The 26252-nt window shown below is 38.6% G+C and overlaps 2 protein-coding genes across 2 annotated transcripts in view; both read left to right on the plus strand.

Moving 5' to 3' along the window:
- LOC139733877 (3'-5' exoribonuclease HELZ2-like) overlaps window positions 1-6911 on the plus strand; it is a 70473-nt gene extending 63562 nt beyond the window's left edge. Inside the window, exons 28-32 of the mRNA XM_071644712.1 lie at window positions 965-1067; window positions 1527-1754; window positions 3923-4082; window positions 5263-5430; window positions 6346-6911. Coding sequence (XP_071500813.1) covers window positions 965-1067; window positions 1527-1754; window positions 3923-4082; window positions 5263-5430; window positions 6346-6455 — 769 coding nt within the window. The 3' untranslated portion in view covers window positions 6456-6911. The remainder of the gene's footprint in view (window positions 1-964; window positions 1068-1526; window positions 1755-3922; window positions 4083-5262; window positions 5431-6345) is intronic.
- A 12358-nt stretch (window positions 6912-19269) lies between these two features.
- The window catches only part of LOC139741215 (arf-GAP with Rho-GAP domain, ANK repeat and PH domain-containing protein 1-like), a 144421-nt gene continuing 137438 nt past the window's right edge, over window positions 19270-26252 (plus strand). Inside the window, exon 1 of the mRNA XM_071651845.1 lies at window positions 19270-19359. The gene's annotated coding sequence lies outside the window, so the exon portion shown is untranslated. The remainder of the gene's footprint in view (window positions 19360-26252) is intronic.

Raw genomic sequence — 26252 nt, forward strand, 5'->3', positions numbered from 1 at the left:
CAACAAAACTAACCAAATACGCACTACAGTTTAAATGAGGAACAAAGTATAAGATTTAGTTTCTAGTCCATCAGGGACTCATGGATTGTGAAGACTGTTGTACCAGAAGTTGAGCGGTCAACTTCAGAATGCGTTCACTTGAACTCAAGTTGCAGTTATCTGAAGCAAAAGGGTTTGTCGTGTTTTCTGTTTCAAGTTTCTCTTTTAACTCTAATTTAAATCACCCAACCTCATGACACATCAGTTGATCCTAAGACTTGTGGGTTCGTAATTATTTTTTTGGGGGGATGGGTCATTTTACTCATATTTTATGTAAAGAAATATATTTATTGAGATGATTTGATTTGATTTGATTTTGATTGTGATTGTTTGTATTTCAATAAGTAATCAAGTGTGTAGATTTTAATGTTTTAATGTATGAATGTTTATTTTGTGTTATGATGAATGTTTATGTATTTCTATCATGGGCAGGGCTCTCTGGAAGAGCAGGACCTGCTGGTCTTGATGAGACTACCCTGTGGAAATAAAACCGAAATAAATGAATAAATTAATTCTAACCACAGACTGAAAGTTAGCCCCTTTTTTTATGATCCCTCCATTCAAAATGTATAAATTGTAGCAGGGCAATTGCATTTTGAATTTTGTAAATGTTATGTTTTGAAATTAAAGTAAATGAATGAATTCATTCATTTATTCAGAAAGAGATAAGAAATTGTCCTCTATCAAAGTTAGGTCCCCTCTGGATCCTGTGAGCGTTATCACATATGGAACTGACCGAAGGTCATAAAACAACCAATCAATCAAATAATGAGATTTTTCTCAGTATTTGTTTTGAGTTTCATGTGAGTAAATTTTGAGGGAAGCTTTTATGTGCTGAGAGAGATCATAGATTGAGGCATAATCTCCAGAATTCCAAAGATTTCTTTTTACCTTCTTTGTTTTGTGTTTCATTGTGTGAGTTCAGGTCCATCATCACAGAGCCAAATGCAAAGGCTCTCGGAATGGATGTCTCTCTCTTGGAGAAGTATAAGGACAAGGCAAAGATGCTGACCATCCAGTACAGAATGGTAAGACTATTCATCATGTTTCATATGGATTGTCATTGATAATGATGATGATGGTAATGATTATGATTGGTGGCAATAAAGTGGCAGTGATGGTGTTGATGATGATGACTATAATAGCTGGATGTGAGGATAGTTGTGATGATGATTAAATTGAGATAACAATGTTGGCGAGTACTGCTACTACCAGTGGTAATAATCAGGAATAGAGGCGAGTAATTTGGTCTTGTTATAAGATGGTAACAGTGACTTGACAGCTGTACTCATGATGATGGTGTTGGTAATGAAATAAGTTCATAGTATTAGTAATTTACCAATTTGCAAGCTCATGACTAGATGTATAGCTAACAAGCCATAAATGATTATCAACCAAAATAAGTGTGGGCTTAACAAATACTATATTTCTACTATGTCATTTCTGCATACATTATCATGTGATTTATTATATGCATGCATTTTCAGCACTGGATGATCTGTGAATTTCCATCATTGGCATTCTACAACAAGAAGCTACAGACGGATAGGTCAGTGACTGAACGCTCCAGAGATCCCCTGTGGAGAATTTGGCCAAATAGAGGGGACACACCCCGTGTCTTCTGCCATGTCAGTGGCCGAGAGGAAACCCTATCAGTGAAGTCGGATGAGGGAAGTGAGATGTCCAAAGGCAATCGCGTGGAGATTAAACATGTTGTGAGTATATGATTTGATTTTTTTTTTTTGTGATTGATATCTGCATATATTTCCCATTACAAATGCAAATGAATTGCAAAGTACTGGTGTGTATGAAACAGTATGTGTGATACAAACAACAGGTCAAGAGTCTGCTAAAAAAAGATAGAAGTAAGACATGGCCATAACCATATTCTCCCCCCTGTCAGTAGGGAGTGAATAATGAACACAACTTTGATAATTTTTGCCATACACCCTTTAGTTTTCATCAGATTTACAGGTACGAAAAACAAATCAGTACCTTGTAAATTACCAAGCTGCTTAACCGACCTAAATACTGATATATGGGACTAGTGCTGTTTTTATGGTCTGCCACGAAGTGTCGCCGGAAGCATTATGTTTTTGGGTTGTCTGTCTGTCCGTCCTTCCGTCCATAACCAATTTTGTGGACAGCGTATTTAAAGAACTGTTAGAGGTATCCTAATGAAACTTGGCATGTATATGTATGAGTGGGTGGAGTTGTGCCTATCAACTTTTGAGTGCACATGCTCAAGGTCAAAGGTCAAAAGGTCACGGTCAAATGCTCAAAATTTCACTATTTCCCCTATATCTATGCAATGACTGGAGGTATTTTCTTGAAACTTGGTGTATACATGAACTACCAAATAAAGATTCCCCAGAGAGGGCTTTGGGTCATGAGATCAAAGGTCAAGTGAAAATGTTAAAATTTCACTTTTTTCTCCATATCTCACAAATATTTCATGGTATCTTCATGGAACTTAGTATATATGCATGTACTGACTGGTAGTGATCATGTAGGGAATTTAGGCATCATGGGTCAAAGGTCAGGGGGTGAAAGGTCAAGGTCAACTCATCAAGATGTTATTACAATGTATTTCTCTCTTATCTGTGCAATGCCTGCAGGATTTATTCTTGAAACTTAGTGTATGCATATATTACCCAATATAGATTCTCTTGAAAGTTTCTTGCCTAAAGGTCAAAGGTCAGAAGGTCAAGTGAAAGTGCTAAATTTCACTTCTTTAAACTTATAAAAGGGTCAGAAGTTGGGTACAAATCCTCAAATCCCCAAATACCTGCACTCTTAGACAGTATAGCCTTTCATCCAAATAAACCTAGTTCAAGGATAGTGAACACTCAATGCATTTGTAACAAACCTGTCATTTTAATATTTTGCCAGTTGTGTGAAGCTGTCATCACACATTGTCAAGACATTGTAGACTTATTCAGAGAACCATGCATTATGGTGGAGGCATACCAGTCACCATAGCGACATTTCTAGTTGTTTTGGGGGTGTGTTTTTTTTTCTGTGATACTCTGCCTGTCATCAGCATAAAATTGGGCACTCTGGGAAAGCCCTTAACTATACAATGCAGAACTTAATGATGGTGAGTCAAGTTTACTTAGGGCAGAAGTTAGCTCAGACGGTAGTGCACCTGCCTCACAATCGAAAGGACACAGTTTTGATTCCTGAGTCCCACTGAGCTATGCTGTTGTAATCATACCACCCCTTCTAGTAAAAGGCAAAACACTCTGTCCCTTTGATAGGACATGAAATGAGGGCCGTGTGTGTGAAAGAGTCACAACTCATACACATAAAAGATCCCACTTCATTTATTCATCGCAAAGAGCAGGGTGTATAACCCAGTGAAGTGGTTCCGCTTCTAACATCCAACTGGACCCAATGGAAGACCAGCTATTGCAGCTGCAAATGGGCTATCCAGCCATCTTCTCAGATGGGAATAAATCAATCAAACAAATAAACAAACAAACAAACAAACAGCGTGAGATACCATCCATGTTATACCAGAGAAAGGGTAGCTTCATTGCACCACTTGTTTCAATATGATACCATTTTGATTCATAGTTCACAAGTCTTCTCATTTGTTTGAATTTACACATTAGAAGCTGATTTAGTCAGATATAGTCACATTATTATGAGTGCATATTTTCCCCCACAATAGCTCATTCATTGGAGACTGTGTCATGGGGTACATTGAAAGCTGTCCATAATTTTTATCAATATGATCATTCTAATGTTCTGAGATCATTAGAGAGGAAGCAGAAAATGAAAATAGCATCACAGTTTCCTTGAGTCAAGTGCTGTTTGTCTTGTTAATGCTCTTTGTCAGGAGAGCATTTTTTATCCTTGTGGTCTATTTCCTTTAAAGATGAGGATTGTCCGAGAGATGATTCGTCGTGGTGCCAAAGCAGAAAGTATTGTGGTCCTATCACAGTATCGGCTCCAGTGTGCCAATTTGACAGATGAACTCAAAACCATGGGAGCGCCTTTCAGTAACATCAGGGTCAGCACTGTCGTAAAGAGTCAAGGTAAGTCATCTCATCAAAGTCAGAGAAGACTGACAAAAAGTGCAGAAAGTAAAAAAAAAATCACTGCCACAAAGAAGATGTTGTTTTTGTCATGGAGTATTGCGTTGTTATAGTATGGATGCTCTATACTCAAAGCCAGCACTCTCTGATTTGTTGTATGTAAAGGTTTGTCATGCAGTGATTTGAAACAAGAAAAACTTTTCCCAGATATGTTGATGTTGATAAAGTGAATGCCCTCCCTTAAATAGTTCTTTAAGGTCAATCAATTATTAAGTGAAAAGTTCTTTAAGGTCAATCAATTATTAAGTGAAAACTTATTCAGTGTTAGGTAATTGTCAACCTATACTCCAGTGAATCAAAACCATTGGTTAATGATTTAAGATTTGAGAGTAGATGCTGGAGGTACGTTATTTAAATGTTTATTTACACAAGGTCATGAGTGAACATTTAATGTTGCTTGTTCCTATGATTTCTGAAGTGCAGGGTTTTTATTCAAGTAAAACAGTGACATACTACAGTGGCAAATATGTCATCATGTTTCATTAGTGATAATGGGATAAAAACAACTTCTTTTGTGTAATCAGTGCTTTTCATAATTTGTTATCTGGTGCAATTTTTCAATTTAATTTCAATTTATTTTCTTATTTCTCAATGGGAAATACATGGTATGTAACAAAATATAATACAGAATGTCCAGCTTGGATATATACATGAAGAAATAGGAATACAAAAATAATACATAACGGTCAATGTGTCATTTTCAATCAAAGTAAAGGATGCGAAGAGAAATACAACAGAACCTACTAAAAAGCAAAGCTTGTTGAGTGTAGGTCCCAACGAAAGCCTAGTGAGGGGAACAGGATGAGGAGCACGGGTACAATTAAGACCAAAAGTAAGGATAAACAAAAGAGAATGACTATTAATACTCGGGGCACAGAAGATTCTTCTCACATGTATTTATGTGTGTGATAAAATGAGAACAAATAACCACATGCTGCACACTATAGCAGTTGCTCTAATAGCAATTTTGACATGGGAGTGATAATGACGTGAATACTTAAGTACTATATGATTTATAATAAAGCTGCCAAGGCTCCCCGGCCCAATGCCGACAAGAAGAGGCGTAGGAAGAGGAAGGAAAGCTACGGTATTAATAGTCATTCATTTTTGCGCTGGACAGGGAGCGAATGGGACTATGTGATCCTGTCCACAGTCCGCTCCATGCCACTCATTGAGATCGAGCAGAGGCCCAGCAAGGGATGGCAGCGAAGACACCTGGGCTTCATAAATGATGAGAACCAGATGAATGTCGCCCTCACTCGAGCTAGAAGAGGCCTCATCATTGTTGGTAAGTTTACACCAAAGCAAAAGTTTCTTTGTTTTGTCTGTTCATCACTCTATGCGCTTCCTTTGCCTGTCAATTTATAGCATACAATGCCTAATGTTTAAGATTTACATTGTAATCTTCATAATGCATAATCAGATCTGTACCAAATTTTACAGGAATCACTCTAATGGGAAGTGACTACTGAGTTTATTCAAATTACACAGATGGCTGTAAAGGGATGGGGGGGGGAGGCTTGGTGGAGGGGTATGGGGCCCCAGTGAATACTAAATTTTGTCATCTTCTATTTATCAATTAAAACTTGTGAATTGCATTGTGTGTAGATAACCTTACAGGTTCAGAATAATGCATTGCGATTGCTTGTTGGGCCACTGAACAAGTACTGTAAAAAAGAAAGTTTTTGCGGTGTTGAAATTTTCGCGCATTTCGTGCAACCAGAAGCTAGCATGAAAATAAAAGCACGCAAATATCTTTGCGTGCCTTATGTTCCAGTAGTTGATGTCTTGATTCTGCGGAATTAAAAACATGTGAAACTCTTCTTACCCAGCCAAACACAAAAAAAATAATTGTGCAAAAATATCCACCTTTACAGTAGTTACAATTCAGTTAGGAACATATTCCATCAAGGGACAGCACAGGGCTGTTACTTTGTATGTCAAGGCTGATTTTGTCTTGAAACTAAGGTGAATGCCTAGCCTCTGGGGTTCATGTTCAGGGTGAGAGACTCTTTCATCCTATCAATGATTCAGTCTTGTAGTATTGCCGTTATGACATTAAATGAATTCCCATTGATTTCTCTATAGTTTTATTTTTTCTCTGTATGAGCAATAAGAATTTATAGTCACAGCTTATTTTGTACCAGTAATCATGAATGCATGTTTACTTGGTGTTCCACTATGTGGGTTGTTTTGTCATCAGGTAACATGCATCTCCTCCAGACACATGAACAGTGGAGGAAAATGATCAACATCTACAGGAACACAGGCTGTCTGAAAGAGGCTTGTGAGTTCTTGCCAGAGCGTTCCTAGGTATCACCCCGCAAGGTGGAAAGCCAAGAGCTTTAGCAGTATGCACAATGAGCTGTCTGACAGCACATATGATTCACAGGGGAGGAGATTTCCATGCCTGCCTTGGTAGACATTGAACAGTCCAACATTCTCTCTTTTTAATCTATCTTTTATTTATTCATATTTTCTTCAATCTTTACTGTTTTTTTTTTCTTTCTTGTACAGATCTGCTGTAAGATAGTGGATGATTTTAACAGCACTGTGCAGCCAATATTTAGACATGTTTGCAAAATTCATTTGAATGAGGGTATACATTTTATGCTAGATGATATGTGACTTTGATATCATGAATGCTGCATCAGACAGACCTTTATTACCTGTCTTTAATATTGAACAAGTCTTTCTAGAAATGCCACCAGAATGTGCAATATTATGGTACATTCTCCTTCTGAGTATACGCACTACAAATGTGCGTAATAAGCATGATGCATAAATTACTTTTATAGGGAGTGTGTATACCTGTATGTGCATTCATTGCAATAGAGACTGAAGTAACCCTGTTCTAGGTATCACTGGAGTGATATTTGTGTGTAATGTACCTCTGTGCCGTTGGATGCAGGTGTATTAGAAATTCCTCAACTCTCAGCAAATTGCATTGCAATTTTGTTTTTTCATAATGATACTGAATTGCCTAAACTGTTACTGAATGTACGAATGTTGTTAGCGTACATGTGATATTGATAGCAAATACAAAGTGCGATGTACAAATTAATTTTCACCATATAATTTGTTCATAGTCTTGCATGTATCATACTACTACTATCTGTAATTATCGAAGAGCTGCAAAGAGAAAGAGGAAAAAAAGGGCTGTAGAGGAAAAATGGAAGTGAATTTTTGGGGTTTAGAATGTTTCAAAAGTGTATGACAATGTGATATTGTAAGCATCCTTTTAATGAAATTGCACTTTGATGCAACAATGGTTATGAAAATAAAGTGTGTAAATGTGTCATATTTTATAATTTAGGTCGAAATACATTTATAAATGCATATTTTTACAAATGTGTATGACATGAAGATTTCCAAATATATGTCAAACATCTAGCAGCTAATATTCATGTAGTCTTATTTGTAAATATGGATATAAACAGAGATTATGCAAATTTACATATTTTTTTACAGATTATATTATCATACCAGATGCCATTGCATGCATAGTCACCATCTACAAGCTCATTATATGCTTGTCTCTTGCCATGTACAAGGTGTTATGTATGTCCAGAGTGCTATTTTTGTATCAAAATTGTCTTTCACTGTGAATTCCCTTTAATCTCTGGGATATATGCATCTAGATGTGCAATGAGTTTGTTAATAGGACAAAATTTGCATCAGTGTCTTGGGAAGCATACCTCTGGAAGTGTCCCAGTACAAATAAACATTTGTCTCATTGTGTGCGTTACTTCATGCTGTGTAAAGATAGGCATAATTGGTTACAATAAACCACTGTCTCTATGCACTTTATATTTCATATAGGCCTACATATCATAATGTATGAGATACATTTCATCTATATATTTCTGATCATTTAATGTTTGTTCCTGTGAGGAAGAAAAAGAAAATTTATACTTATGCCATTTTTTTCCTAATAAGGACTAAGAGGTCACTGCACCCTGCATGCTTGACAAATCACACAAAATATGACTATTACAAATGTATACAGTCAACTTCACATACATTTTGTACATCTTATGTCAATCGATCTTGACATGACTGAGGAAAATGCACTTTTTTGATAGACAATATTCAACTTTTCTATCTGTAGAGGAATAACACGTAAGCTCTGAATATAAACTGGGACTTTTTTTTTCATTGACATAGCCAACAATTCAACATAAGTGCTGTCTACCTACGCGGAGTTGACTGTATGATGTCTGCAAAAGTGTTCTTGCTTGTATGTTTGCATTATGGGTATGTGTCGGACACGTGTGATGTTTTTAGGTGTACAGTCATTGAAAGATAGACTGTGTCTGACAATTAAAGAAGTGGACAATAGGTCCAAATCAAGTGATGGCATTCCTGGATATGTAACTTGCCAAAAGCATGCAATAACAATTAACTTGAGCCTTTTGTAATTTTGTGATTGATCTTTTAATTCATGACCTCTCTGAGACATAATGTGCTGCTGAATATTTTCATGGAAAGTATATGTCTATTTGTAAATCTTCAAAATATATTGTAAATAAGAATGAAAGTACAGTGTAATATAAGACTTGCCTTGTAAGACTTTAAGTGCTGTATATTCTTATCAAAAGAAGCAACATGATACATTTCTTATTGAAGTTCAGCTTGTTTAACATAGACTAGACCAATGTGAATCAGTCATTTTCTAATTGCATTCATGTGACTTGAATTTACTTTGGTTATTGGACTTCTTGTGTTAGTATTCTCCACCATCCAATACTACAACCTTTTTGATGTTAAATGGTTTTAGAGCATTTTTTTGTATCTATTTCCTTTTTTTTTTTAATTCATGTTGCCTTTAAGTGGCAGTATTTTTGTATAATGATGCCATGATTTCAATTGTGTTGTATTGTCTTGCCTTATATAGAAAAGCAGGCAGTAGGCATGTTTTTGAAAAAAATGTTTACAGTACCGTATATATATATATATGAATAATATATACATTATATGCTGATTCTACAGTGGAGTTGAATGGAATGTAGTTTGTGATGTTAGATCACTTCTGTTTTAACCCGTTGAGGACGGTTTGATTTTACCACAACACACATTTCCCATAGATGCTTGCCCGAGTGTACTCGAGACTCGTCCTCAATGGCCTTATATTATTCTTTATGATTATCTACTAAAGCTAACAGAAGTAAAATTATGGATAAGCATATTTTGCCATGAAGGATAATGGCATGCACTTTTACAGTCCGGTCAAAAAGTTGTTTCTGCAGATATTTGTTGACAGGAGAGATTGTTTGTTTTGTTTTCTTTTGTTTTTTGTTATTTTGTGGAAATACAATGCTGGCAATATTTAGGGAGTATTGTATAATTGTGCCTTAGATGAGGTCCAAATCAAGTGATGGCATTCCTGGACATACATGTATGTCCAGGCAGTAGACATACATGTATGAATTAAAAGAGAGTGCATTTTTTTTTTTTTTTTTTTTTTTTTTTTTTTGTAATGAAAATACAATGCTGGCAATATTCAGTGGGTATTGTATAAACTTGCCTTAGATAAAGTAACAGGCAGTAGACATACATGTATTGATTAAAAGAGAATGTTGTTTTTTGTTTTGTTTTTATGGAAATTCAATGTTGGCAATATTTAGTGAGTATTGTATAATATTGCCATTGATAAGATAATAGGCAGTAGACATACATGTATGAATTAAGAGAGAATGCATTTTTTTTTTAATGGAAATAAAATGGTGGCAATATTTATAGTGAGTATTGTATAATCTTGCCTTAAAAAAGATAACAGGCAGTAGACATACATGTATGAATTAAAAGAGAATGCATTTTTTTTTTGATGGAAATATAATGCTGGCAATATTTAGTGAGTATTGTATAACCTTGCTTTAGATAAGATGACGAGCAGTAGACATACATGTATGAATTAAAAGAGAATGCATTTGTATACATGCTGCACAGTGTATCTATACATTGTATGCTCATTCTACAGTGAAATTGAATACAATGTCTTGCATAGTCTGTGATGTTAGATCCTTACTGTTTTGATAGTATCCTTCATGATTAACTTACCATAGCTAACAGAAGGGAATGAGGAATAACCTTATTTGGCAAGAGTTTGCATTTTGTAATTCTGTGTTGTTTGATTAATTTGATCACATAGTACACAAACATTATAAATCATTTGCTCTTTGACAATAGGCATGTACACTGTATTTTTTTAGTCAGGTCAAATGGTGTTTTCTGCAGGTGACATTTATTGTCAAGAAAGTTTTTTTTTTTCTTTTATGATGGAGTGATATGATCATGATATTCTTCATTCTTATAACACTATCACTTTACTGATATGAAAAATGGTTGAAACTTCACTTTACTGATGTGAGAAATGGTTGAAACTTGTATTTTCCTTTGTCATGGATCATTTATAATCGTGTCAAAGTGAGAATTTTCACATGATAAATGTTTTCTTTTTTGATCCAAGTAAGGAGAATTTGCAACTTTTAATATCACTGACTGTTGACATGTTACATGTGTTACCATAGATTAATGTGAAGAAAGTACAGTAAACATTAAAGTGATATTGTTTTGCATTCCTTTATTTTTGCACTAGAATCATATAATGCAAAAAGTGCACAAATCTCCATTATACTACAAACAATTCCACAATCACAATTTCCTAAAGGTATCTGTGCTGTGTGAATTCTGTGAAATAGAACGAGAATTATATCTTTTATAAGCGTGACTTTTGTTTATTTGTATTATGACTTGTACTTCTTTGAATTATGTGCATTGGCAAATGTGCAGTCTACTTTGTCATATTTGTTACTTTGTAGTAGATGGAAATAAAGTATGATAGAATTTGACTGATTACAAGAAAATACATTCTGCCATAGTACACCAGGAAATGTGTAAGCTTCTAAGCTTCTGCTTAAGATTACCAGTTCAACATTACAAGGTAGGATTTGAAAGCAACACATTGCAACAAGCAGATGTAGTTATAAACAAATATACTGTTTGAAAAACTGAAGAGCCAAGTAAAAGTAAAAGGTAAAAACAACAAACAAAAGGAAGACTGAGTGCAATGCCAGTAAGTTGTAGAGAAACAGTTATTATGAATGCATTGATTAAAAATTTTGTTGTCAGAACCTGAACTACAATGCATATGCATCTGATAATAATCTTTGTCTGCACATTTTTTTTTTTCTCTGATGCAGTGTTTGTAATTTTGTACTGCAGGGGGTGATAAGCATACATTTTGTTTACAACATGTTTGTAATGTTGGCATGGAATTGGATTAAATTTCTATATTCTGTATGAAAACAAAAGTGTCCATGGCATTATTGATTAAGTCTAGATTCCAGCTGACATAGTCGTGAAATTATCTAAGAAATCATCTGATGATGATTTGAAAAAAAAACAACAACAACATGGTAACTATCCTGGTATGTATCTTACCATCATTAAACTTCCCCATGTTCAGTGCATTGCTTCAAAAATACATCGGCAAACAAACAAAATGAAACAAAACATATTTATAGTCATTTAAATCAGATAGGGAGTATAGAGCTAAAAGGCATCACAAAAATATGTCTCTAACCATTTGACACACACCCACACACACACACACACACACACACACAGTGCAGCAATAGCAAGATGGCTGAGAAAGGAAGCATGCTTGAATTGAACAAGAAAGGGATGTGTTGGGAAATGGTTCTAGTCGATGATACGACAAAGACGGGAATTGAGAGAGATGGACAATAAGGCAGACAGAGAACAAGACTTGAGGGAAAGAGACATATTTAATGGGCAAGAAGGAAAGGAGAAAAAAAGATGAAAGAGGAGAAAGAAATTTAGAGGGCTCGAGATGGACAGATGTCAAAAGTAGGATAAAGGACGAGGAGAGAGAAAGAAAGGAGGGGAGAGGGAAAAAGGAAAGAGGGAGAGAGAAACAGAGCAAGGAAATAGGGAGAGAGAGAAAGTAGGAGAGAGGGAGGGGAGAAAGTGAGAGAGAAAGTAGAAGAAAGAGAGGACAAGAATATAGAGACCTGAAGAAATTAGGAAAGAGAGAGAAAAGTGGGGCAAAGGGAAGAGGGAGAGACTAATTAGGAGAGAGAACGAGGGCAAGGGAAACAGAATGGATGCAGAAAGGGGGAGAGAATGAATAAATGGAGAGAGAAATAGGACAAGGGAAGAGGGAGAGAGAGAAATAGGAAGGAGAGAGAGTGGGGATGGGGGTGCACAAGGGGAAGGAAGAAAGAAGGAGGCAAAAATTAATAGAAAGATGAAGGGGACAGGGAGAGATAAAAAAAATAGGAAGGAGAGAGAGTGGGGGAGGGGGGTGCACAAGGGGAAGGAAGAAAGGAGGGGGCAAAAAATGATAGAAAGATGAAGGGGACAGGGAGAGATAAAAAAGATAGGAAGGAGAGAGAGTGGGGGAAGGGGTGCACAAGGGAAAGGAAGACAGAAGGCGTAAAATTGATAGAAAGATGAAGGGGACAGGGAGAGATTAAAAAAATAGGAAGGAGAGAGAGTGGGGGAGGGGGGTGCACAAGGGGAAGGAAGAAAGAAGGAGGCGAAAAATTGATAGAAAGATGAAGGGGACAGGGAGAGATTTAAAAATAGGAAGGAGAGAGAGTGGGGGAGGGGGTGCACAAGGGAAAGGAAGACAGAAGGCGTAAAATTGATAGAAAGATGAAGGGGACAGGGAGAGATAAAAAAAGGAAGGAGAGAGAGAGGAGGAGGGGGTGCACAAGGGAAAGGAAGAAAGGAGGCGAAAAATTGATAGAAAGATGAAGGGGACAGGGAGAGATTAAAAAAATAGGAAGGAGAGAGAGTGGGGGAGGGGGGTGCACAAGGGGAAGGAAGAAAGGAGGGGGCGAAAAAATGATAGAAAGATGAAGGGGACAGGGAGAGATAAAAAAGATAGAAAGGAAAGAGAGTGGGGGAGGGGGTGCACAAGGGAAAGGAAGAAAGGAGGCGAAAAATTGATAGAAAGATGAAGGGGACAGGGAGAGATTAAAAAAATAGGAAGGAGAGAGAGTGGGGGAGTGGGGTGCACAAGGGGAAGGAAGAAAGGAGGGGGCAAAAAATTAATAGAAAGATGAAGGGGACAGGGAGAGATCAAAAAATAGGAAGGAGAGAGAGTGGGGGAGGGGGTGCACAAGGGAAAGGAAGAAAGGAGGCGAAAAATTGATAGAAAGATGAAGGGGACAGGGAGAGATTAAAAAAAATAGGAAGGAGAGAGAGTGGGGGAGGGGGGTGCACAAGGGGGAGGAAGAAAGGAGGGGGCGAAAAAATGATAGAAAGATGAAGGGGACAGGGAGAGATAAAAAAGATAGAAAGGAAAGAGAGTGGGGGAGGGGGTGCACAAGGGAAAGGAAGAAAGGAGGCGAAAAATTGATAGAAAGATGAAGGGGACAGGGAGAGATTAAAAAAATAGGAAGGAGAGAGAGTGGGGGAGTGGGGTGCACAAGGGGAAGGAAGAAAGGAGGGGGCGAAAAATTAATAGAAAGATGAAGGGGACAGGAAGAGATCAAAAAAATAGGAAGGAGAGAGAGTGGGGGAGGGGGTGCACAAGGGAAAGGAAGACAGAAGGCGAGAAATTGATAGAACGATGAAGGGGGCAGGGAGAGATTTAAAAAATAGGAAGGAGAGAGTGTGGGGGAGGGTGTGCACAAGGGAAAGGAAGAAAGGAGGCGAAAAAGTGATAGAAGGATGAAGGGGACAGGGAGAGATTAAAAAAATAGGAAGGAGAGAGAGTGGGGGAGGGGGTGCACAAGGGAAAGGAAGAAAGGAGGCGAAAAAGTGATAGAAAGATGAAGGGGACAGGGAGAGATTAAAAAAATAGGAAGGAGAGAGATTGGGGGAGGGGTGCACAAGGGGAAGGAAGAAAAAAGGAGGCGAAAAATTGATAGAAAGATGAAGGGGACAGGGAGAGATTAAAAAAATAGGAAGGAGAGAGATTGGGGGAGGGGTGCACAAGGGGAAGGAAGAAAAAAGGAGGCGAAAAATTGATAGAAAGATGAAGAGGACAGGGAGAGATTAAAAAAATAGGAAGGAGAGAGAGTGGGGGAGGGGGTGCACAAGGGGAAGGAAGAAAGGAGGCGAAAAATTGATAGAAAGATGAAGGGGACAGGGAGAGATTAAAAAAATAGGAAGGAGAGAGAGTGGGGGAGGGGGGTGCACAAGGGAAAGGAAGAAAGGAGGCGAAAAATTGATTGAAAGATGAAGGGGACAGGGAGAGATTAAAAAAATAGGAAGGAGATAGTGTGGGGGAGGGGGTGCACAAGGGAAAGGAAGAAAGGAGGCGAAAAAGTGATAGAAGGATGAAGGGGACAGGGAGAGATTAAAAAAATAGGAAGGAGAGAGAGTGGGGGAGGGGGTGCACAAGGGAAAGGAAGAAAGGAGGCGAAAAATTGATAGAAAGATGAATGGGGCAGGGAGAGATCAAAAAATAGGAAGGAGAGAGAGTGGGGGAGGGGGTGCACAATGGAAAGGAAGAAAGGAGGCGAAAAATTGATAGAAAGATGAAGGGGACAGGGAGAGACAAAAAAAAATAGGAAGGAGAGAGAGCGGGGAGGGGGTGCACAAGGGAAAGAAAGAAAGGAGGCGAAAAATTGATAGAAAGATGAAGGGGACAGGGAGAGATTAAAAAAATAGGAAGGAGAGAGAGTGGGGGAGGGGGTGCACAAGGGAAAGGAAGAAAGGAGGCGAAAAATTGATTGAAAGATGAAGGGGACAGGGAGAGATTAAAAAAATAGGAAGGAGATAGTGTGGGGGAGGGGGTGCACAAGGGAAAGGAAGAAAGGAGGCGAAAAAGTGATAGAAGGATGAAGGGGACAGGGAGAGATTAAAAAAATAGGAAGGAGAGAGAGTGGGGAGGGGGTGCACAAGGGAAAGGAAGAAAGGAGGCGAAAAATTGTTAGAAAGATGAAGGGGACAGGGATAGACAAAAAAAATAGGAAGGAGAGAGAGCGGGGAGGGGGTGCACAAGGGAAAGGAAGAAAGAAGGAGGCGAACTAGGAATAGATATATGGAGAAATTAGGAGAGAGAAATGGGACAAGGGGACAGGGAGAGATAGAAATTAGGAAGGGGGGGGGGGGCAAGGAGAAGGAACTTCCAGAAAGTAGGAGGGGAACGAGGAAATAGAGAGATAGAGAAAAACTGGGAGAGAATGAGAGAAAGAGGGCAATGGAAATGAAGGGAAGAATGCATAGGAGGAGAGAATTAATAACAGGAAAGAGAAATATATAGACAAGGGGACAGGGAGAGTATAGAAAAATAGGAAGGAGAGAGAGGGAGTGGGGGCACAAGGGAAAGGAAGAAGGAATAATGAGATGAAAAAAAAACTAGGGGAGAGAAAGAAGGCAAGGGAAATGAGATGGATGCAGCAGGAGGAGAATGAAATAACTAAAGGGGAGAGGAAGAGAAGAAGGGGACTGGGAGAGATTTAAAAAATAGGTAGGAGAGTGAGAGGGGTGCAAAGGGAAGGAAGAAAGAAGGAGGAGAACTAGGAATAGAGAGATGGAGAAACTAGGAGAGAGAAGTGGGACAAGGGAACAGTGAGAGATAGAAAAATAGAATGGGGCAAGAGAAAAGAAAGGAAGAAGGAGGGGAACGAGGAATCGAGATATGGAGAAAAACTCGGAGAGAATGAAAGGATGGAGAGAGAAATAGGACAAGGGGATGGCGAGAGGGAGGGAGATTGGAAGGGAGAGAGGGGGAGAGAGGAAGGAGAGAGGGGGCAGGGGAATGGAAAGAAAGGATTGTAAAGAGGGAATTAGATATGGAAAAACTAGGAGATAGAAATGGGACAAGGGGACGGGGAGAGATAGAAAATAGGAAGGATCGATGGAGAGAGAGATGGAGAGAGAGAGAGAGAGAGGGGGGGGGGGGGGCAAAGGGAAGGAAAGAAAGAAGGAGGGGAACGAGGGAATAGAGAGATGAAGAAAGGAGGAGAGAGGATCAGGGGAGAGAGAATATAGGAGGGAGAGATAAAGAAGAGGAAGAGAAATAAATATAGTATAGTGAGGGAGGGGGAAAGGGAGGGGGAGGGAGAGAAAAGAGGGCAAGGGAAACGGAGGGATGCAGAAAGGAGGATCGAGAGGGGACCAGGGATTATTAACGAACACTATCACAATTCTTATTTGAACTATTTTATGGGAATCATCTGAGGATGAGGTAGCACTTTATTTCAGAGGGTGTGTCGATCACGTACCTTCTCTCCTAAATAAGAATTTGGAATGTAATGCAACTTCAAACTTTTTGATTGAATAAATATCCAATTGTTTCTGTTAGCATAAAAATCAATAATTGATTATTCTTATGATGCTTATTTATTCATCATATCTCTATGAAGCACAAAGATATAATAAAATGGCGAGTCACGTCCAAAGCCGAATTTTAAAATGTAGATTTCCAACTTTAAGCTACTTTGTCTCTGATTGCTTGTTTTCATCAATTTTTCTGCTTAGCCATGGACCATGCAATATCGTGGGAAATATATTATAATGTTTTGATAACAGTGAGTGATGATTAGGCCTATACGGGTGTGGGCATTATGTAAAAGTGATTACGACGTCATGTGACTGAAGCAAATACAATATTCTTTTTTATTTGATTTTCTTTCTTTTTTAATGCAAAATCACAAGAGTGTAGAATTTCCTCTTTTTTTTTTCTTCCGTCTTTCGCGGCGTTCGATTCCAACGTCGGTCAAGACCCCATTTCTTACTCAGAAGGTTTGCTGTCATGTCTCCCTCTACTGTTCGAAAGTGTGTCTTTGTCGCCGCCCGAATCACGCGCTAATTGATCGCTCCTTCTTAATCCCTTCAGCTTTTGATTTAATTGAAATCACCGGTTCAAAGATCAAACAAAGTATCAATCAACTTAACGGAGTCAACCTGCTCGCCCATGAATCATTGACTATTAAGGAGAATTACCTAAAACAAAAATACAATAGAAAGTAAGGGCATCGTGGGTATAGGTCTACAATTACAAAAATAAAAAAAAATAAAAAAATAGTAGATCTCCAAAAGAAAACGGTGATAACTTAAATACAGGTTTTGATAGAGGAGAAATAAAACGATTGAAATAGAGGTAGGATTGTGCGCCGCAATGACGGTGAAGTGAGGGAAGATAGAAAGGAGGAGGAGGAGATGGAGGATCGAGGACTCTGGAGGGGGGAGAAACGAAAGACCAGTGGAGAGAGTGCGCAATAAGAAAAGAGCATGCAGAAAAAGAAAAACGAAAGGAAGGAATTACAGTAAATAATTATTATGCTGCGTTTACACCATGTTCCCTGCAACCACGGCATCCACGTTTCAGGCCACCGTGGAGAAAACGGGATGGACGTGAAACAACGCGGTGAGACGGGATAGAGACGTGACACTAGGGCCGTGATTGCCGTGGATGCCGTGTCAGATTTTTAAGCTGTCAAAAAAATTGCCACGGCGGTCAATCCCGGTGCAAATGAGGAATCTTGTATGCCGTAATAAAACGGGATGAACGCAACAAAACACGACGGCACATTATAATAGGCCGTAACAAAACTTAAAGGTTGTCCATAGCGTGCCGGCGGGACTCGACGGAAAATATTGATAGCCTAGCCTGACCAGACGCCGTGAGAACAGCGTCTGAAGTTATAATTATGTTCACCGGGGCGAGGACTGATGGAACGAACAAGACTAGAATGTGAAAACAGGGGGGCATTTCATGAAGCGTTTTGTCAGATATTTCGTCTGACCAAATGTTAAAAGCTACTGAAATCCTTGCATCTGATTGGCTGGGAGCAAATTTGTCCAACAAGGTGTCGGACAAAAATGCTTCATGAAATGCCCCCCAGGGGAGCATTTCATGAGGCATTTTGTCCGACAAAGTTGTCGGACAAATTTGCTCTCAGCCAATCAGATGCAAGGATTTCCGTAGCTTGTAACAGTTTGTCAGAGAAATATCCGACCAAAACGCTTCATGAAATGCCCCCCCCCCCCCCCCCCCCCCAGGAGCATAATGTCTCACTCTACCCACGGCGCACCACGTTTCAGGCAAACGGGGCTGCCGTGGCCGCCGGGAGCATGGTGTAAACGCAGCTTACCAGTGATAATGTAGGAGGCCAGTTGAGGATGTGGATGAATGAGAATCGGAAAAGACGACAAAGTACTAGTACAAAAGAGGAGGAGCTAGACCAAAAGAAACTTAGAGCCAGAAAGAGCTGAAGAAGATAGGAAACTAAAGAGAGAAGGAAGGAGCAACAGGGGAAGGATGTTGAAATCAGTGGGTACAAGCTAGGATGGATAAAGAAGAGAGAGAGCGAGGAGACCAGGATTAACCGTTTCAAAGTTTTTCTTTGTCTTATTTTATATCCTCCTCGAACGATGCTTCTTTCTGGGATCCCTCACTTTATTTGCCGTCATTGCGGCGGATCTAGACATCTACGTTATGATCGGCCGTCTTCTTCTCCACTATATAAACCATAATGGGCTAGGTCATCGTTGCATGATGTTTACACACATCGGGACAAATTGTACCCACCAATTAGGTCTATGTTTTCCACATTTTAGTACTAGGTCTGATGAATAGAACGACTTTGAGGAGGGTATAGTTTACGACTAATCATGATGGCATATCTGAAGTAAAAAAAAAAAAAATGTATTGTGTGGTTCATATCTGCGAACCAGACACTGTAATAAATTGCTCCCCTTTCCACCTTGAGAATAAGCATTTCGTTTCACGTAAATTCGTGAGATTGAAAATCACGTCGATGTTACTGTAGTTAAACGGGAACAAATAGAAAAAAAAACACACAAAAAACCCAAACTATACTGGAAACGTGAAAACCAAAGATTGAGAGAGAGAGAGAGACACACACACACACACACACACACACACACACACACACACAATCAAACTTTACGAAATGCTACAGGAAAATATAGGCACATGGATGAAATGGGACAAAAGTATTTACGAGAGAAATGTGCAAATTGTCAAATTGAAAACACTTGACTCAGGAGGATTCTGCATTTTGTTGTCAAACATGCTGGCCAATGACTTTGTGTCTGAATTGATTATGACTTGAAAGAAGACTATCGGTCTCAAATACGGAAGTAAGCAAAGATTTTGCGCTACAATCGCTGGATTTTCAATGCCAGTCCAGATACGCGACAGGGAAGAAAGTGGTACTAAATGCGATTATACATTCATAAGAGGACCGCACCGATCATTCATCTGGTAAGTAATTTAACTCAGAGTTACTCTTAAGTTTTGAGAGAGATTTTAAGAAAACACAAATCGACTTTTAGTCATGGACTAGCTCAGGTGTGGAGTTCGGAGATCTCACTCATTTGTCAATCGTGATAATGGTAATTGTCCTCCTGCCCCTGTGACTTCTTGATCGCACGCAGTGCTCAGTAGTAGGAACTGCGGACAGCACGGGCAGCACACAGGGTGCCGAAGGATAAAATGGTATTCGGTCCAGTGCCGTGCCTCAGTGGTGTATGGTATCTACCGAGTATTACATTAGGTGGCAAGTAAACACAAACCAGTCGTTTCGAAGTAAAGCACCTGTCTCCCTGCTACTGGGTACACGCCTTGAATTACCAGGTCTTAATATGATTTTTTGTTGTCTTCGTCTTTGTTTTGTTTTTGTGTGGAACAATGTTCTGATCGTTATAACAAAGAAACCTTCTTCAGAATACCCTTCTGCAATTGTTCTGTAGAGAGGCAAAACTGAACAATGTCGACAATGGAATAGATCTACATCTTTTTGGGAAGTGTATTAACATTTAGTGTATGGTAACTTATTCTTTACACTTTGTCTGGGCAGTCACCTTGTCCACTACATTTAGTTTTATGCATAGATATAGACTCTACTGTAGTTATGGTAAACTCGGCCCCCAGCGCGCGCATTACAAGTAAATTAGTTGTACTGCGTGCGCGTGCGCTGGGGGCCGACTTTACCGGCTTGGCCGAGTTTACCCATAACTACGGTAAATATTCTAAATAGTCTAACCTTTTCCAATAGATGTGTTAGTTTCTGTGATTATTCAATGTATTTACTTCACCCATTGGGATGGGATGGGGCCATATGGGGGGATGGAGCTACTCCGGCTGGCCCGGTACACCTGTAACCTGGTTAGAGATAGTGTACTTCATGTAGATCAAGGTGCAATAGTAATTAGGGCCTATGAACACAAATGTATAGGTGCTACTGTACTTTCATATCCTTGTTGATTTTCTTGAATTCCACTGAACCAAATTGTGCCAACATTATTCACCCATGTAAATTTGAACCAATCGGTCAGCGGGAAGCATCAATATCGATGTCGACTTTCATGTTGGCGCCCAAAGTAGCTCACTCTTGGGTCTTGGTGAGAGATTGCGGCATACACTGTCTTCGCAGTATGAAGCCGAAGTTAGCCTTCTAATGTCATCATGCACTTTCAAGTAAATTAGTACCCAGGACTCAACTGGGGAGGTAGAAATAACTATGTACAATGATTGTTCCAAGTTGAAAGAAGTTGGTTGAGAAATGTGTGTGTGTGTGTGTGTGTGTATGTGTGTGTGCGTGTATGTATGTATGTATGTCTCTGTCTCTGACTGTCTGTCTGTGCAAGTTCATGTGCACCCTTTTTAGGAATTGCATAATTTCTTAACTGACTTTATTTAAGTTGCCATAAATCATTTGTACACTGATTTTCAGCTTTTGTCATGGCTAACTTCAGTTTAAAATTGTACAGGCAGCGTTAGCTGTGATTAATATTGCTCGGGAAGAATGAGTTCTTTTGAGAGATGGCATGAAAGTTGATGTCGATATCAATGCTTCCCGGTGACCAGTTTGGTTAAAATGTTATGTGAGTGATCAACAGAATATAAGGTATATCCTGTGACTTTGGTGCAATTTGGGTTTGAAAAATTGAGATATCAAAATGGATGCGAAAGTACATCAGTACCAATGTACAGGCTATACCATGACCCAAATGTATTTTGTGAATAAAGCAGTTGCATGATACATGTGCTAGATATCATCGAATAAGCTTTTTTTGTTATTTTCTGGTTTCTTTTCCTCCATTTCATGATTATATTCACTTGGTCTTGAGTGCATGTTTTTGTGCTTAAAATACCTTAAAGCTGTGGGTGTTGATAGAATTGAAGTTCCAGTTCAGTTCTCCTTCTAGTTCAGTACTGAATTAACTTTTTCTTCACCCAGCTATCTAGATTGACAGGGTAGAGGCCTGAGGGGATAGAGCACAGCTAGTGGGTAGTTCATGATTCACATGAGTTCATAGGCCTATATGGCATGTATTGAATATGGCATATTCATTTACCTTGGTACTGTAAAAGTGTAAATTTTTGTGTGAGTACTTTTTTTCCAAAGCTCAAGTCTCTTTGCTCAAAAAGGGTTAAAGGCTGAAAGAGTTTATGGCACTGTCAGTTTTATCTTTCTTTGTGGTTTTGCATATGGTGAATTTCTGTCTAGATTTTAGAGAGAGCAACAACCACAACAATAACAAACAATACAAGGGATTACCTTTACTGTCATTTTCAGTTTGTTGTTCAATAAGAAAAAAAGCAAACAAAGTTTGGAGAAAGTGAAACTGCTTGAATCTCAAAATTTTTACACTGCAAGTGTGAGCCATATATTTCAATTTTCTGCTGGAGAGAATGACATTCTTCCCATTTAGGCTACTTACTTCGTTGATTTCCCACAGCTTACACAATCATGCAAAATGGTACCACAAATCACACATTTTTTCCAGAAAGGGATAATGCTGATTTTACAGTATTTACATGTAGATCTAAACTGAGAAGGCATCTCATGTGATGACAACCTTTGTCATAAATGGGAGTGAAGAGAAGTGACAGTTTTACTTTCGTTCATTCATAGAGGTTTCATGAACTTTGCTCACTCTCAAGTGATTGTGGTACTGCTTTTTCATCCATTGTGAAATCGTTTGTAGTCTATACCTGTTACCCAGTATGTTATCATTTGCATGTGTGTGTGATCATTGTACCGTGATGCATTTGTGTGTGTGTGTGTGTGTATGTTTTAATAACATTAATTCTCTAATGTACATACATGTACTAGTAGTAGATGTGAGTGTATGTGTGGAAAAAAACCCCAACAACAACAACATCAACTTGCAGAGACATCCTGTTAACTGAGGTCATATAGCTTTATTTGCAAAATAATTCCGCTTGTGTAATACACATGTGTGTTTCATATGCCATTTCCTGTTGGTGTGAGATTGCATTGTACTGTTGTATGGTTATCTTCAGCATTTAAAGGTGCATGGTCCTGGTGTTTTAGTCAAATGCGTACGCGGGCGCATGGCGCAAGATTCCTGTAGAGACCTACGCTATCGACTCCTCTTTAGCGCTTACGCTTTGACCCATTTCCCTGAGTCTGAAGAAGTCTGATTCACTGTAGTCAGTGGTCCGATCACAGTTCGGCTCATGATTCGGCTGAGGGGGATGACAGCTTTAGCGAACTTCTTTGTGATGTCATAATAACAAGCACATATGCACGCACCCTGGCATTACTACAGACTGCACGATGTGCAGAGAAGACAACGAAGGCAACGTTACTTAGCAACACCTATGCACTTTACTCTTGATGACAGCTCAACTTCGGTAATCTTCGTATCAGTGCTAAGGGTGATCGGCAGTATCATCAACAGTGCCCTCTACACTACCGGGACTATGCACCTTTAACCTTTCAACCAGAACATTTTTGTCTCCACCAGATTGGCTGGCAACTCTGAACTTCAGTATGTATTAGGCCCTACATATTGGAGAAAGATTAGATGGAACCTTTAAAATGCATTACGAGAAAATCAGACAAAAATTATACATGCAGATGTTTGCTGATTTGAGGCAGAAACATAAACTTTACTCTCCTAAAATGTGGAAGGATCAGTTATAAGTTTTGCACTCTGGTGGGCCCTTATGTTACCTGTATTCTGTGGTTTAGATAGAAGGAATATTCAGATTCAGATTCAGATTCAGATTCATCTTTATTCACAACTCACATCACACTTACTTGTTTCCATGACAATTTGAACTTTATAACGAATAAATCAATCAAGTAGAAATATTATGATTTTGTAAGAATATTTGTAAATGGTCAAGATATATCTCAAATGAGAAAGATTTTTTTTTCTCCACCTTGTGAGATACTAGCAATGAATGATAGAAGAATGATAATAAAAGTGAACAGCCTCACACCACAGGAATACAGTTCCAGGGACTTGATTTGGAAGGGAATGCACCAAACGCATGAATTGGCCTTGTGTACAGGTTGTTTCAATGATACAGCCTGTACATTGTACCTCTTCCCATTGCAGAAAGATGTGACTACCATGTGAATCCATAACAAATCTAATGTGCAGTACACCATATCTAATGCTAATTTCTCTTTCAGCTATCGGCATGTACCCATAATGTACACGACTGTCACTAAGTGGTTTTAGATGTGAACAATCTGTCCGACTGCTTTCTATTTAAATGATTGTATCCATTCTCTCTGCTTTGACTGGAAGTATGACATACATGTTGTACATGTACAATAAAATGATAAAGCACTGTGAAACAGATGGATAGAAAAAGCCATTGTCGGTTGCGGTCCATCCATTTTATTCAGAGAAAGAAATGTATCCTAGTTGAGCAGTATGGACGTGCAAGGCTTAAATTACTGGAAATTGTCATGTACAGTATGTTATACACTCATAAAGTATAAATGTAGGTGATAAGGAAGTGTATGAGACTAGGACAGAGAACAGAGATTGAATACATCATTAAACACTTGGCTGAACACAAAAGGAAGCCACACATTGGATTGGATTTTGATTGCAGTAACACAGCATTCATCTTTTGGTTTTAATAGTGGAGCTGTGCTTATAAAAGATGCCCTAGTTACTTCTTTGGGCAACATAATTGCTTGGTTTTGATTTCAAGTAGTTTTGCTTATCATGGGCAATGCTCAAAATTTGCATGCATTCACTTTATGCTCCTGATGTATTCTTTATTATACATCCAAGTTTTTTTTTTCACTTTCAATATTCATTTATTAGGTGATCCGAGTATCCTCTCGGATCACCTTCTGTTTTTGTACGGATTCTTTCTTCTTCTTCTTCTTTTTAGGTGATACGAGTATCCTCTCGGATCACCTTCTGTTTTTGTACGGATTCTTTCTTCTTCTTCTTCTTTTTCTTCTTATTTCTCCCCAAAAGTTGTGCATCGATTAGCTCCGAAAGTCCTCTTTCTATCACTTTCAAACTTATACCATATATGTATCGTCTCCCAAACACGGCAATCGAACTAAAATCAAAGTGATCAGTCGACCGTGAAGTCACTATGACGTCATTATATGAAAACACATTCTCAATCATATCTCATTAATGGAATGGAATTTTTCAATGAAATTTACGTCACATATATTTCAAGTCAAGCGCATTCTACTCATATTCTCAAAATTCATCTATATCTTAAAACGTGTGCGTACGCGCGCGTTGAAATATTTGTATGCTCAAATCGAGCTCAAATTTTTTTTGCACACGTTTCAGACCATTTAGAGCATTTTTTGAAAAATTGAAAAAATTTTACGGACGCGTACGCGCGCGCGCATATACGCACGCACAGCTCATATGCAATAGAAATTTCCCGTTTTTTCACACTTATCGCCTGCCTGAAATGTCAGGGAATACGTCTACCAAGTTTCAAGTCAATCCGACTCAATATGACGTCATACGGGCCCGTCAAAGTTGAAATTCCGCGCGCGCGTCAATGGCGATATACAGTGCAACAATGCCGAAAAATCGCCAATTTTAAATCCGATTTTACTCGTCAGGATGGACGGTGGCCCTTCATTTTCTTTACATATTCTGAAAGCTGATGAGTTGTACATGTCATTTCATGGGTTGACGATGCTGGAAAAATGATTATAAGATATCAAATTTCTTAATAGAGTAAAAAAAGTAAATTTTCAAAATGACGTCATCAAATTACAAGTTCACTCGAGCGTATCTCACTTATCCTCTGCCCATTTTTACCCAGATTTCAGTATGTTGTAGCTTACTAAATGTTCTTTCATTAATATAATAACAACATTTTGATTAGGTGACGGCATCACCTCGTAATATTGGATTGAAAGTAATCTTGTCAAATTTGACCAGTTTACGTGTTATCTTAATGGGAGTGCGGTTTTTCTGGACATGAAAATTGACATGACTATCTTTTTCGAGCACTAGCTCACCTATGCTTCGGTGAATTTCTCTAAGATTTTAATATGTTGTAGCTGAGACTTTGGGCTATCGTGCACCTTCATGTTTTTGTACGGTATCGGGATCACGTCCAAAAACTTGGTTGAAATCAAAGCCTATCTTCGATGTATATCCATATTTCTTTATTTTTCCAACTTTCTTTGCAATAACTCAAGAAAAACATACTTTATCACCACCATATTTTGCACATGTTTAGTTCATGTCACGTACATTATTTCATAAAATTACAACTACTTCATCAGACGCCATCTTGGGTATGTAAATTAGGGTCAAAGGTCATAGATGTTTCATCCTGTATCTTGGTGAATACATGTTCTATCATCCCCATATTTTGCACACGTAAAGACCGTATAACAAGGATCATTTCACAAAATAATCACTTTTTGCTCAGATGACATCTTGTCTGTGCAGATCGGGGTCAAAGGTCATATGTACTTCTTCCTTTATCTTCGTTATGACGTGCTACCTCTATGGAGGGAATTTTCTAGATGTGAAAATTGACATGATTGTCTTTATCGAGCACTAGCTCACTTACCCTTCGGTGAATTTCTCCCAGATTTTAATAATGTTGTAGCTGAGACTTTGCGCTATCGTACGTGTTCCCTTTGTTTTTCATATGGTGTCGGAATCACGTCCAAAAACGTTGAAATTAAAGGTTATCTTCGATGTATTTTCATATTTCTTTCTTTTTCCAATTTTCTTTGCAATAACTCAAGAAAAATAGCCCCTATCAACCCCATATTTTGCACATGTTTATTTAATGTTACGTACATTATTTCATAAAATAACAACTACTTGATCAGACACCATCTTGGGTATGTAAATTAGAGTCAAAGGTCATAA

This window comes from Diadema antillarum, unplaced genomic scaffold (assembly GCF_040938485.1).
Source record: "Diadema antillarum isolate AM-2024a unplaced genomic scaffold, OU_Dant_1.0 scf00000003, whole genome shotgun sequence".
Taxonomy (NCBI): Eukaryota; Metazoa; Echinodermata; class Echinoidea; order Diadematoida; family Diadematidae; genus Diadema; species Diadema antillarum.